This window comes from Ailuropoda melanoleuca, chromosome 4 (assembly GCF_002007445.2).
Source record: "Ailuropoda melanoleuca isolate Jingjing chromosome 4, ASM200744v2, whole genome shotgun sequence".
Taxonomy (NCBI): domain Eukaryota; kingdom Metazoa; phylum Chordata; class Mammalia; order Carnivora; family Ursidae; genus Ailuropoda; species Ailuropoda melanoleuca.
The window spans coordinates 107,201,585-107,213,029 of NC_048221.1; the positions used below are offsets into that span (position 1 = coordinate 107,201,585).

Sequence of the window (11,445 nt, forward strand, 5' to 3'; positions counted from 1 at the left end):
CTCACACGCTATATCCTCTTCATTTCAATAAAAGAATCCTGAAGTGACCCTTTCCTGGGCCACACGACCCCTAACCTGGCCCTCATTCAAGCATTCACTCAATTGTTTGGTCATTCCATTATTCGCTCACAGCCTCAATCAATCATTTACCCACTCATTCATTCCTATATACATAATTCACTCACTATGTGCTAGGTCCTAGGAACACACAATCCTGTCCTTGTGGGGCTTATAGTCTAGTGAGAAGACAGACAGTAATCAAGTATTAATCAAGTGCCCCCACACACATTTGTAAAAATGCGGCTCTAAGTCCTCCTAAGGAGAGGAACGTGAGGTATGTGAGCTGGCGAAAGGTGCTTGGTTTAGGAAGGAATGAAAAGATGTCCCTGAGTAAGAAACAATGACTAAGAGTTAACTAGGAGTAAAGGGGAGCCAAAGGAGTTCTGAGACGGCACATGCAAAGGCCCTGTGGCTCACAGATCTTAGACAAGAAGCTGAAAGAAAGCCAGCAGATAGAAGGGGAGCACAAGGTGGGCTGAGTTGGGAATGTCAGCAAAGACTGCCCTTTAAAGGTTGGTGGCCATGTCACATATTCTTGCCTGTGACCTATAAGAAACTTTGCAGACTTTAAGCAGGAGGCTGACTTGCATTTCGAAAAGTCCACTCCGGTTACAATAGGGAGAATAGATTAGAAAGGGTCAAGAGTAGGTAGGGGGTGGCCACTGAGTGATCCCAGCGGGAGAGAGCTGGTGGTGGCCTGCATTAAGCTGCTGACAGTGTCATGCAGAGAGGAGTCAGTGCTGGAGAAGTTTATGAGGTCAAACCCACAGAACCTCATGATGGCTTTGGTAGAGGAGAGAGGGAGGCAGATGTGAAGCCCCACCTGTATTTCTGCCTTGAGTGACCAGTGGAACTGATCAAGAAACAGCAACACTGGGAAGGACCAGGTGTGAGGAGTGAGGTCAGGGGTTCAATTGTAGACAGGCTGCACTTGAGGTGCCTCTAAGATACCTAAGGGGCTCTCAAAAAGGCACAGGATCTGGGGCTGCGTGAGTCCTGTTTCCTCCTCCTCTCTCTACTGGGCTTTCTCGTCTTCCTTACAGAATCATCCGGACCAAAGTGCAGCAACCGTTCAACCTCCCCATGGACAGCTGCGTGGCCACCAAGTCCCTGAGCCCAGGACATACGCTGAGTGAGTGCTGATGTGCTGGCACACTCAACCTTGCACACACACACCCATCTGCAAACACACAGTCGCACACGCGCCCACACAGACACATGTGCCGGCATGGCCAGAGCCCTTCCGCAGGGACAAAGCCTCGCTGGGTCCCAGGAAAGACGCACTGACATACTTAGGGGTAGGAACACTTCAGGCGGCCTCGACTCCAAGAACCCCTGGTGCCAATGGGCCCTCTGACTCCTCCATAGTGGCAGCAGAGGCTCTGAGGGGTGCCCCCCGTTTGCTGACCCTCTCCCTCTCATCCCACTGCAGTCCCCAGCTCAGCCGTCACGCCCCCGGAGTCACCCCAGTCGGACTCCCTGGGCTCCACCTACTCCATCAATGGGCTCCTGGGGATCGCTCAGCCTGGCAGCGACAGCAAGAGGAAAATGGACGACAGTGAGTGTTGGGGAACCAGGGGGCAGGTTGGGGGTACAGGAGGGCAGTCTGCCCGGGCTCCAAGGGGACTGGTAGCTCCGGACTTTGCAGGTGCTGGCGACTCCCGCCTACAGCACATGGCCTGTCCCTAAGCTGGCCACAGTCCCAACAGCCTGGAGCCAGGTCCTTCCTGTCCCTCTGCAGCCCGCGTCTGCCCCCCCATTCTGGCCTGGGGCACGGGTAGAGGGGTCCCCTGAACACTTTCTCCCTGCCTGGGGATGCCAGGTGACCAGGACAGCTGCCGGCTGAGCATCGACTCCCAGAGCAGCAGCAGCGGGCCCCGCAAGCACCCACGCACGGACGCCTTCAGCCAGCACCACCTTGAGCCGCTCGAGTGCCCGTTCGAGCGGCAGCACTACCCGGAGGCCTATGCCTCCCCCAGCCACACCAAAGGCGAGCAGGTGAGCTGCCAGGTGAGCGGCCGAGCGGCATTGGGCAGGGGCCGCAGCAAAGAGCAGTCTCTGGAAGACTCCTAGTCAGTCTGCAGTCTCGCCACCCGAGCAACTTCAAGTTGCACCAGTGGGCTCAGGGCGCAAGCTTCACAGCTCCAAGCCCACACAGACTTCATTTTACCAGACGCCGGCACCTCCTTCCTTCTCCCCCCAGCCCTCTTGCCTTTCCTCGCCCTTAGCCTCTGAGCTCTGCCCTTTCAGGAGCTCACCACCAGGCCGTGCCATCCCTCTGTCCTCCGGGGCTTCCCCACACCGCACGGTCAGGTCCCCCAGCTCTGAAGCGGCAGCTTGAAGCCTTACGCCGTGACCTCGACCGACACCTCCAGCCCAGCTCTGGCCACTCATACCTGCACACCGTATGACCTGCATTACTCACCTCCCGAGCATGTCATTCTCGTTCACACCTCTCTGCACTGGCACACTGCATGCCCGCCGCGCAGAGCGCCTTTCCTTCCACCTTCCTGCCTGGAAAAGTACCGTCAGGCCATGATGACTCATCTCAAGCATCACTTACCCATGAGTCATGCCCTGCCCCTCAGACATGCTTCCTCTCTCCCTCGTCTGTGCTTCTGTCCATCCAACACGCCATTCCAGTAACTTCTCACAGCGTGCTGTGATTGTCCAGTGGCCGAAGGTGTAGGCAGTGGGTTTCATAAGGCAGGCCAGCATCTTGAAGCATCTTTTTATTTGTATTTTTTTTATCTCCGGCACCAACATTGTGCCCCTCTTAGAATAGATACTCAGTAAAGTTGTATTGGTGAATGAGCCGAGAAATCCAGAACAATAAATTGCGAGTTACAGGGGAGTTTTTATTTCTAGTGCTCAGGACAGGTGAAATGGTTCATAGTGGGTCAGCTTCCGGGAAAAGCTAACAGAGATGTCACTGGTCTCCCCCCGCCCCGAGCCCAACAAAGACTCCACAATTCCCACAGAACTTCCAGAACTGCTGGCCCCCTCCTTTCATGTGGATCTGTCCACAGTAGCAGTGGCTTCCACCCCTCTCCCCTCCCCGGGTCAACCAGCTGAGGAATTCCCTTAGGGTGGGTCTGCTCACCCCACTTTGCTCATGCTGTCATTTGATCCAGGAGTGAGGCAAGCCTTACGCCTTGAAAGTCCTGAGCAGGACAATGGGGACGATGCCAATAAGCCGCTGAACCACTGCCAGGACCGTCTGGGCTGCTGGGCCCACGCCAGCCCCGCAGCTGGGCAGGCAATCTGCGTCAGCGATTTTATCAGCCTGGGCTGTGGCCACCGCGAGGGGGTGCAGAGAAAGCTGGCTGTCAGCAGACCCGGGGAGAGGGTCCGGGTGCTCAGCCGAGAGTCAGCACATGGCTCCCGGAGGGAAGTGGAGCTGCAGCTGAGGGCTCACAGGGAGCCCGCTGCGTGTGCAAGCACCAGCTGGCCTGCAGAAGCCCTGCTGCTGGGCCCCTGGCACCCGCTGGGTCCCACAGCCATCTCCTGGCTCCATTGCTGAGCCCCCAGAGGGCCCTGCCTGATGACAAGGAGACCGAGGCTGGCACATGTGCGTGGGGAATTGTGGTCTTGGAGAGCCTTAGAGCCACAGGGACCTCAGGGACCACAGAGTCCAGTCTTTCCATTTGTGTGGAGACAACCCAGGGCTGGGGAGGGTAGACAGAGCCTGGGGGAGCGAAGGGTTACGGAGCTCATGTCTGCGGCCCTGGTTTCATTCAGACTGGCCTGCGGGCACCGTTGTAGATCCGATGCTTCTATGTTGGTTCTTATTCGAAGGCTGGAGAAAGAGAGTTTGAAGACCATGGAACTGCTCCAACCTCTCGTCCTATAGATAAGGAAACTGGGGCTCAGCAGTGCCCAGCCATGATTCATTCCCTCCCTCAGCCCATCTTCTACTTGCTCATTCATTCACCCGGCCGCGTGGTGAGGGGCAGGGAGCATCCGGCCTTGCGTCTGAGCCCCTACCTTTCCTGCCTTTGATGACTCAGACTGTGCTGTCAAAGGACACTCTGTGCTCTCACCTGGGCCCAGGAAGGCCCTCTGGCCTGGGGAGCCGAGAGAGGGAAGCACAGGTCCACACAGCTGACCTCGGGATGAGGGGGGAAGGCACAGCCATCTTTCCTATAAGATCAACAGGGGGGAAAGCATTCAACGGAAACGCCATGTGGCCTCGCTCCTGGTTGCTGTTTCGCCACCAGGCCCAGCCAGGAGTCACAGTTAGGAACAGTTCTTTGTCCTCCATTTTACAAGTGCAACAAGAAACAGATCAGCAGAATGTGAATAGTAATGACAGAGACCAAGAATTTTGCCCCTTATGACTCACAAATAATATGTATTAGAGCAACGTATCAGGTATTCTGTGCTGAGCATTGAACACGTGTATAAAAAATCTCGCGTAATCCTTACATCAGCCTGGTGATGCAGGTTCTATTCTCCCTGTAAGAGGGATGAGGAAGTCATGGCTCAGAGGGGTCTAGGAGCCCACAGCTACGTGGCTGGTCGCTGCAGACGCAGGCCTCAAACTGGCCCACGTGCTAGAGCATTACGTCACTCTGCACCCCAGTTCAAGTTCAATCCCAAGAAGAAATCCAGCCATCACTGGGAGGGTGGGTGACTTTGGGGGGGATTGGGAGATTCCCCCCCACCGAATTGTCTGGATTTGGGAAAGCTATAGGAGTTTGAGTAGGTATTTGTTATCAAACCAACACATCCATAAGGCATTTTAAACTTTTCTTACACTCTCTAGAAATTAGGTATTTTGCTCAATTTCATTAAGCCCAGCTCTAAGCAGCTCCGCCCCGCCTTGAAGCAGGCCCCCCTCGGAAAGCATGGAACCAGAGCACCATTTAGTCAGTAATCGCGGCTCCACGGTAACGGCGCCCTGGTGGCCTCTAGAATTGCCTGCAGCTTCCAAAAGTGCCCAGCAGGCAACCAGAAAGCGCCATGGCCCCTTGGAGAACGTGGCTCCATGGAAATCACCGGAAGTGATTGCCTTTAGTGGAGCTGTTATGTAACCGTGGAGTGTTCCTTGATTTTACCGTTGCACACAGAGTGTGCTTGTGATGTGTGTGACCCACATGTGGGGAACACATGTGTGCTTGCGTGTGCTGTCTTGTCCCCTCGAGGGAGGGAGTCACCGTGAGGGGTAGTGCACACTTGCCCATAACTGAACAAAGGAGAAAGAAAACCCTGCAGTTAAAGAGGTTTTTGTTTTGTTTTGTATTGTTTTAACAAAATTAACCCCAAGGATCACCTGCCAGGGGAATCTGGATATAGAGGAGAGGAAGACGATAGCCGCCTGTTCCGGTCGGGTGGGGGGGGGTGTCACATCTGCCGCTCTCCTGAGGGAAAGAGCACCAGGGGAGGTTTAGTCCCTGTGTCATTCTTGCCTGGGAACTTGCCTGTCTGGGTTTCAGGCTCTCCACATATAAAACAGACACAGTACTGCTTGCCCACGTCACAGGGCCATCGGGCTCAGTGGACAGGATAACATGGGCAAAGCTCTCATGTGCGCTCTTTGCAAACGGACTGGTCATGATGTCATCCAGTTGAGCGCAGCGTTTGAGAACATGGACATGAGAGCCGGACCCCTTAGGTTTCCGTCCTGGCTCTGCCCCATAGGGGAACGTGCCGGGTTTCATGGCCCCCCGTGGCCGTGTTTCCTGTCTGGAGAGGAATAAACTCATGAATCAGGGAAGCACCCTGAACCGCGCCACAGGCTGACCACTCCCACCCGCATCCTGTTCTCTGTGGCTCCAGACCTTGTGGGGCGACAGGGAAGGAGGTGGCCATCTAGCCAAGCCCTCAGGCCCCCAGCCGGCTTTGAACCCTAGGGCTGCCGGAGGGGAAGCTGTGAGCTAGGGATTGGGCAACAGTGGGGCTGCGAGAGGAGCAGGAGAATAAGACACATAAGAACCCATGAAACAGGCTAAGTTGAGTCCAGCATGCATGGAAAGATGGGGACAGTGAGGAAGGGAGCGTTTCCGGGGAGATTAGGTCGCAGGGTCCCTACTGAGGCCTGCTGCCTACGGCCTCTGTGCGCTGACTTCTCTTTGCTCCCCAGGGCCTCTACCCGCTGCCCTTGCTCAACAGCACCGCCCTGGACGATGGCAAGGCTACCCTGACCCCTTCCAACACGCCCTTGGGGCGCAACCTCTCGACTCACCAGACCTACCCAGTGGTGGCAGGTACGATGCCTGGACTGTCCTGGGCCACGTGGCCCCAGCTGCACAGAGGGGCTGCAAGGCAGAGCCTGGCTGGCCCTGAGGAGGATGGGGCTAGGGCCCTGGGCCTGCACAGGAGAGGTGGGCTGTGCTGGCTGGGCCTGCAGGTGGGTCCAGAGGGTCCTGCCTCGTCATAGCCCAGGGCCTCCTCCGCGCCTCCTCGCTCCCCCACCGCCGCGGGGGAGGGGAGGGGGGCACACACTGTCCTTCCACACTGCAAAGGCACAGCAGGGAGGCAGAGCTGCTCTCTCCCCCTCACTCACCCTGAGGAACACGCGCAGCCCCTCCCGCCACCCCAGACTCAGAGAGGAGCCACAGCCCCAGCGCCCCGCCTGCACCACCCCAACCCCCCACATCTCATGGCTGGGTTTGTGCATGTGCCCACCGCATCATCTCACACCCCTCTCTCCTTGTTGTCTCCCTCCCTCCAGCAGATCCTCATTCACCCTTCGCCATAAAGCAGGAAACCCCCGAGGTGTCCAGTTCTAGCTCCACCCCTTCCTCTTTATCTAGCTCCGCCTTTTTGGATCTGCAGCAAGTCGGCTCCGGGGTCCCAGCCGGTGCCTCGGTCCCGCCCTTCAATGCCTTTCCCCATGCTGCCTCCGTGTACGGGCAGTTCACGGGCCAGGCCCTCCTCTCAGGTACGACAGGGAGGTCCTGGGCCGTGCAGCTCTGGTGGGGGGCGGGAGGGGGGGTCCTCAGGGCCGGCCACCAGTCCCCTGCTTTGGGGTCCAGCCCCCCCTCTGGCCCTCAGCCCTGTCCACCATCACTCTGGCCCCTGAATCTTCCTTCCTGCAACTTTCCGACATGCCATGATGTGGTGCTCTGTGCCGGCAAAGTCAGGCCGTGGGAAGGGCGGGCACTCCAGGGATGCCAGGAAGAGGGGTGCCTGGCTGATTTCTAGAACCTTTCCCCAAAATCCCATGGACAAGCAGGGATCTTAAGGTCAGGAGCCAGGCAGTATAAAGCAGTGAACCGATGGTCTGGGTGAGAAATAAAAAAGAAGGAAAAAAGAACTTTGGAGGGAACAAGTCATTGGCTTTTGTAGCCAATTTCTGGATCAAATTTCTGAAGAGAACAGAGGGTCCATCCTCAGTGAGTCTCCGTCATGTAGCTCTCCTTGTATCCAGTTTAACAGGATCACCCTTGGAGAACACTGAGCAGAGTAACTTACCAACTTGAGAGATGGGAGAACAGGGGGACCTCCCATCAGGAACCTCATTGGCCTCAAAACATTTATAGCTGGGAGCACCTTAAGGGTATCTAGAGGAAATCTCCCGTTATACCAATGGCAACCAGGCCCAGGAACGAGAAGGGCCTGGTCAAGGTCGCTGAATAGGCATGTGGTGTCTGGCAGAGTGAGGGCTCACTCAGCCTGCGTGCACCCCGTGGGTCAGGCCTCCGCAGACTGGGTCTCCCTGGCAGAAGGACATCAGCCCATCCAGCCAGGGCCCGGGCAGCAGCCTAAAGAGTCGGGGTGTCTGGCTTGGGCAGGAGGCCTGAAGTGGAGTGAGAAAAGGGAGCAGAGACCCATAATACTCTTCAGATACCTGACAGGCTTCTGCAGGGATGGCACTATTTTAGATGTGGGTCCAAGGCATTGAACTAGAACCCATGGAGGAAGGCAGAAGTGAACCAGCCCTTCTGGACCGGTGGTTTTCAACTTGCTGGGCCTGAAATCACTCTCTTGAAATGACAGCTTTTATAGAAGCGAGGTATCTACTCTGTTTGAAGTAGGGACTCTGCCCCCTGAAAGCCCCTGGACTTGAAAACCACCAAACCAGAAGAACAAGACCTCCACCTGCAGAGGGACCCCAAGGTCATCTTATTCGAGTTCACAGACCCTGTCTTATAACTGACTACATTTTCTGTCTGGCAAGCACCTGGGATTTTTATTCTCTGTGCATCCCCACATCTAATGTGGGAGGTCCTCTTGGAAAAGGCGGGCACAGAGGTAAAGGGTTAACAAAGGAAGTCCAGTGTGGGGGCAGAGAGGCAGTGTTTCGGGGTATGGAGCAAGGAAGCAAATGTTGACTCAGAGTTCAAAATTTCAAAAGCGGGTGAAGTCAGCGGAGATGGGTCACTTGTTTTGACCAAAGTGATTAAAGGAGAAAAATCTGTGAGCTGAGTGGAATGATGTCAGCCAGAGAAAATGGGATAGGGAGGGTGGGAGGGGAGCCAGGGAGTAAAGGGACTCACATCCCCTGCGGGGTGGAGAGGCCCAATCACTGGGTGAGGCCGCCTCCGCCTGCTTCATGTGAATGGCAGGCCCCGACCAGGACGGCTGCAACAAGGCAGGCAAGGGGTGACGTGTGGGCGAAGTGTGCGATGGTAGGGAGCAGTACTTCGGTTTTTGTTTGAGTTGCCCAGAGACTTGGCAGGCCCAGTTGAGTGGAGAGGGAAGGGCAGATGGCCGTGGAAGCGGTCTTGGATAGTGGTATGACGTATATTTGGAACAGCCCAGGGCAAACCCCCTACCCCACAGCCCCCCCACTTTCTCCCCACCCTGTCACCCTGTTAGGGCATCAAGCATGCCCTATCAATATGCAGTCAAACCAGGGTGCCGCTTCCAACTCCTGTCAGTTCTTAATTTAGTGGCCACGCCCACTCTCCAGAACAACCGCAGGACTGGAAGGTCATCCACCGCACATGGTAAAGAAGCTGGCAGCAGACACCAGGGTGCAGAGCGTGGCCCCTGTGAAAGCCAGTGGGGGGCTGCGAGGCCCAGCTCAAGGGCTGAAGACATGGCAGGGGCTCTGAGAAAAGTAAGAGGTGCCCAGACGTGGAGGGACTGGGTGCAGGCAGGTTGCCAAGAGCAGGAAGCAAGTCGGGGACGCAGTTTGCGGAGTTGGGCCAGCTCCGTGACTCGGGCACCAGGTACCCGATCGCTGGTGTTGACCTGGAGTTCCCTGAAGACTGTCCACATGCAGCCTCTGGTCAAGAATGGACCTAAATGCCTACCATGTGGCTGAGCCATGGTGAGCCGGCTGGGAGGAGATCCAGGGAGAAGGAAGGTTAGCAGGAAGGATCTCAAGAGTCTGGGGGGCTAGAAATCGATCCAAGGGAGGAAGAGGTGAACTTGAAAGAGAGAGAAGGTAGCCAAGACTAAATTATCCTGAGGTGGTGCTGCAGACAAGAGAAGAGGCAGGACCAGGTGAGTTTTCATTCCAGATTCAGCTTGGCCCTCCTGGCTCGCCTCCTCTGAGTGGCTTCCTAAGGACCCCCCCCCACACACACACACACACTGCGGCATCACCCTCTCCCCCTGGGGTCACTTCCTCTCCTCACCCCGTGGCTCTGATAGTGTGATTTCCAGGGTGACTGTCTTGGATCTCAGCTTCTCCCTAATCACCCAAAAAAGAAGCATCAGGGTTTGGGGAACAATAGGATTGCCCCCAATATTCCTGCCGTTTCCCTTCAGATGCCCCAGTCTGGGTCCCAACACACTTGTAAGAGTGATATCGAGGCCGTCCCTGTCCCGGCTGTCCCAGAACTGATTCCAGCTCAGCTGATCAGAAAGCTCGGAGTTGGTTTTATCATCAAAGAGTCCATTACCCGCCTCCATTCTTTTGTGCGAAATTATATTTAGTCCTGCCAAAGAAATTTCTGGATTGCTATAAATTTTCTTCGCTATCAGAACAAGATAAGGAATTGAAAAGGGGTCACGTAGAGGGCAGACATCAAAGTGGGCAAATAAAATTGTCTGAGATCACCTCTACCCTCTGAATTCCTCCGAGGAACGCTACCAATATTTGGAATATTTACCAATATTTCTGGGGTGCTAGTGTTTTCTTATAGAACCCCACTTCACAGCCTGCCAACATGGACCTGTGTCTACATCACCTTCTGAAAAATAGGGTCATGTTGGGAGTGTATTTAAGTGCAGAGGAGTTACAAATCAAAGAAAACACATGACAAAGAGCCTTAAAACTAAGTCAGTTAAAGGTCACGGTTAGGCCAAGTTGGAGCACATCTGCCTCATGGCTTCTGCGGTTTCATTTCTGAGAAGGTTGCAAGGTTCTCGGCTCTTGGGAAGAAACCACATATTTAAGGAACTGAAGCAAGTTTTGAGGGATTGACAAGGGAATTTAAGGTGAAAGCCATCTGTAGAAAGTCTTCCTAGGCTTTCCAGGAGGGCCAAGTTTCATGGACAGCTTTGGGGTCTGCTCCGGCACTTGATTCTCCCCCCTGGGAGAAAATTCTGGTGACCAAGGAGAGATGAAGATTAAAATCTCAGAATTTAAGGGAACGAGGGTGAGGAATTTATTTCCAAGAGCAGTCTAGGGGCTAGGGTCACAGGATGGGGTCCCACAGGGCAACTGTGACTAAATTGAATTGTGGCTTCAGGGAGCACGTGCCCCTGAGTGCTCGGCCCCCTGAGCTGCAAAGCTCAAGAAGCAGTAGGGTCAGGTGAGGGGAAGGGATGGAGGAGGGTGAGAGCAAGGGCAGTGAGGGACCACAGGAGCCCTGGAGAGTACCGAGGCCAGCACCAGCAAAGAGGTGGCCTGAGAGCCAAGACTTGCCTCCTCACCTCCAGCCCCAGTCATGGTAGACACAGACGCAACCTCAGAATCCTGCTGAACGCGGTGTGCCAGGAAGCCCCTATCAAAGAATTAAGTGGTAAGCTGAACTTAATTTGCGATCTCTAATTTAACCTAGCTCTTCATGAGCCAGACGGGAAGATGTGATTCAGAGCAATTAAGCAGGTTGTCCCTCAGCCACAGCCTGGCTTGGATCTAGAGCTCTCTCTTCTCTCTCACTCTCAGAGGAAGCAGGAAGCGGAAAGAGAGAAGGCATCAGGCCTGAACTGGCCACCACCCTCTTCCATCACTCTCCTCTGCATGCACCTGTCCGCCCCTCTGTACCCCTGCTGCGCTCCCAGGCTTCTTGTCACCCCTTACTCTCATAGGCTCCACTCCCTGGTCAGGCGCTTCATCTGAGGGCCGAGGGGGCTCAGTCTGATAGCTCATTGTGTTGCAGGCTTCTTCGAAGACACATCAGATTTTACCTTGCTATATCTCCTGCGTATTTCTCCCTCTACTTTTTTTTTTTAAAGATTTTATTTATTTATTCCACAGAGATAGAGACAGCCAGCGAGAGAGGGAACACAAGCAGGGGGAGTGGGAGAGGAAGAAGCAGG

General features: G+C 55.2%; 2 protein-coding genes across 2 annotated transcripts in view; both read left to right on the forward strand.

Annotated features, from left to right (window-relative positions):
• The window catches only part of LOC100480115 (paired box protein Pax-8), a 13,928-nt gene extending 13,389 nt beyond the window's left edge, over positions 1-539 (forward strand). Inside the window, exon 10 of the mRNA XM_034657285.1 lies at positions 480-539. Within this exon, the coding sequence (XP_034513176.1) occupies positions 480-539 (60 nt within the window). The remainder of the gene's footprint in view (positions 1-479) is intronic.
• A 547-nt stretch (positions 540-1,086) lies between these two features.
• Positions 1,087-11,445, forward strand: part of LOC117802014 (paired box protein Pax-8) — a 28,682-nt gene continuing 18,323 nt past the window's right edge. Inside the window, exons 1-5 of the mRNA XM_034659499.1 lie at positions 1,087-1,192; positions 1,493-1,618; positions 1,883-2,070; positions 6,146-6,269; positions 6,737-6,946. Of these exons, the coding sequence (XP_034515390.1) occupies positions 1,144-1,192; positions 1,493-1,618; positions 1,883-2,070; positions 6,146-6,269; positions 6,737-6,946 (697 nt within the window). The 5' untranslated portion in view covers positions 1,087-1,143. The remainder of the gene's footprint in view (positions 1,193-1,492; positions 1,619-1,882; positions 2,071-6,145; positions 6,270-6,736; positions 6,947-11,445) is intronic.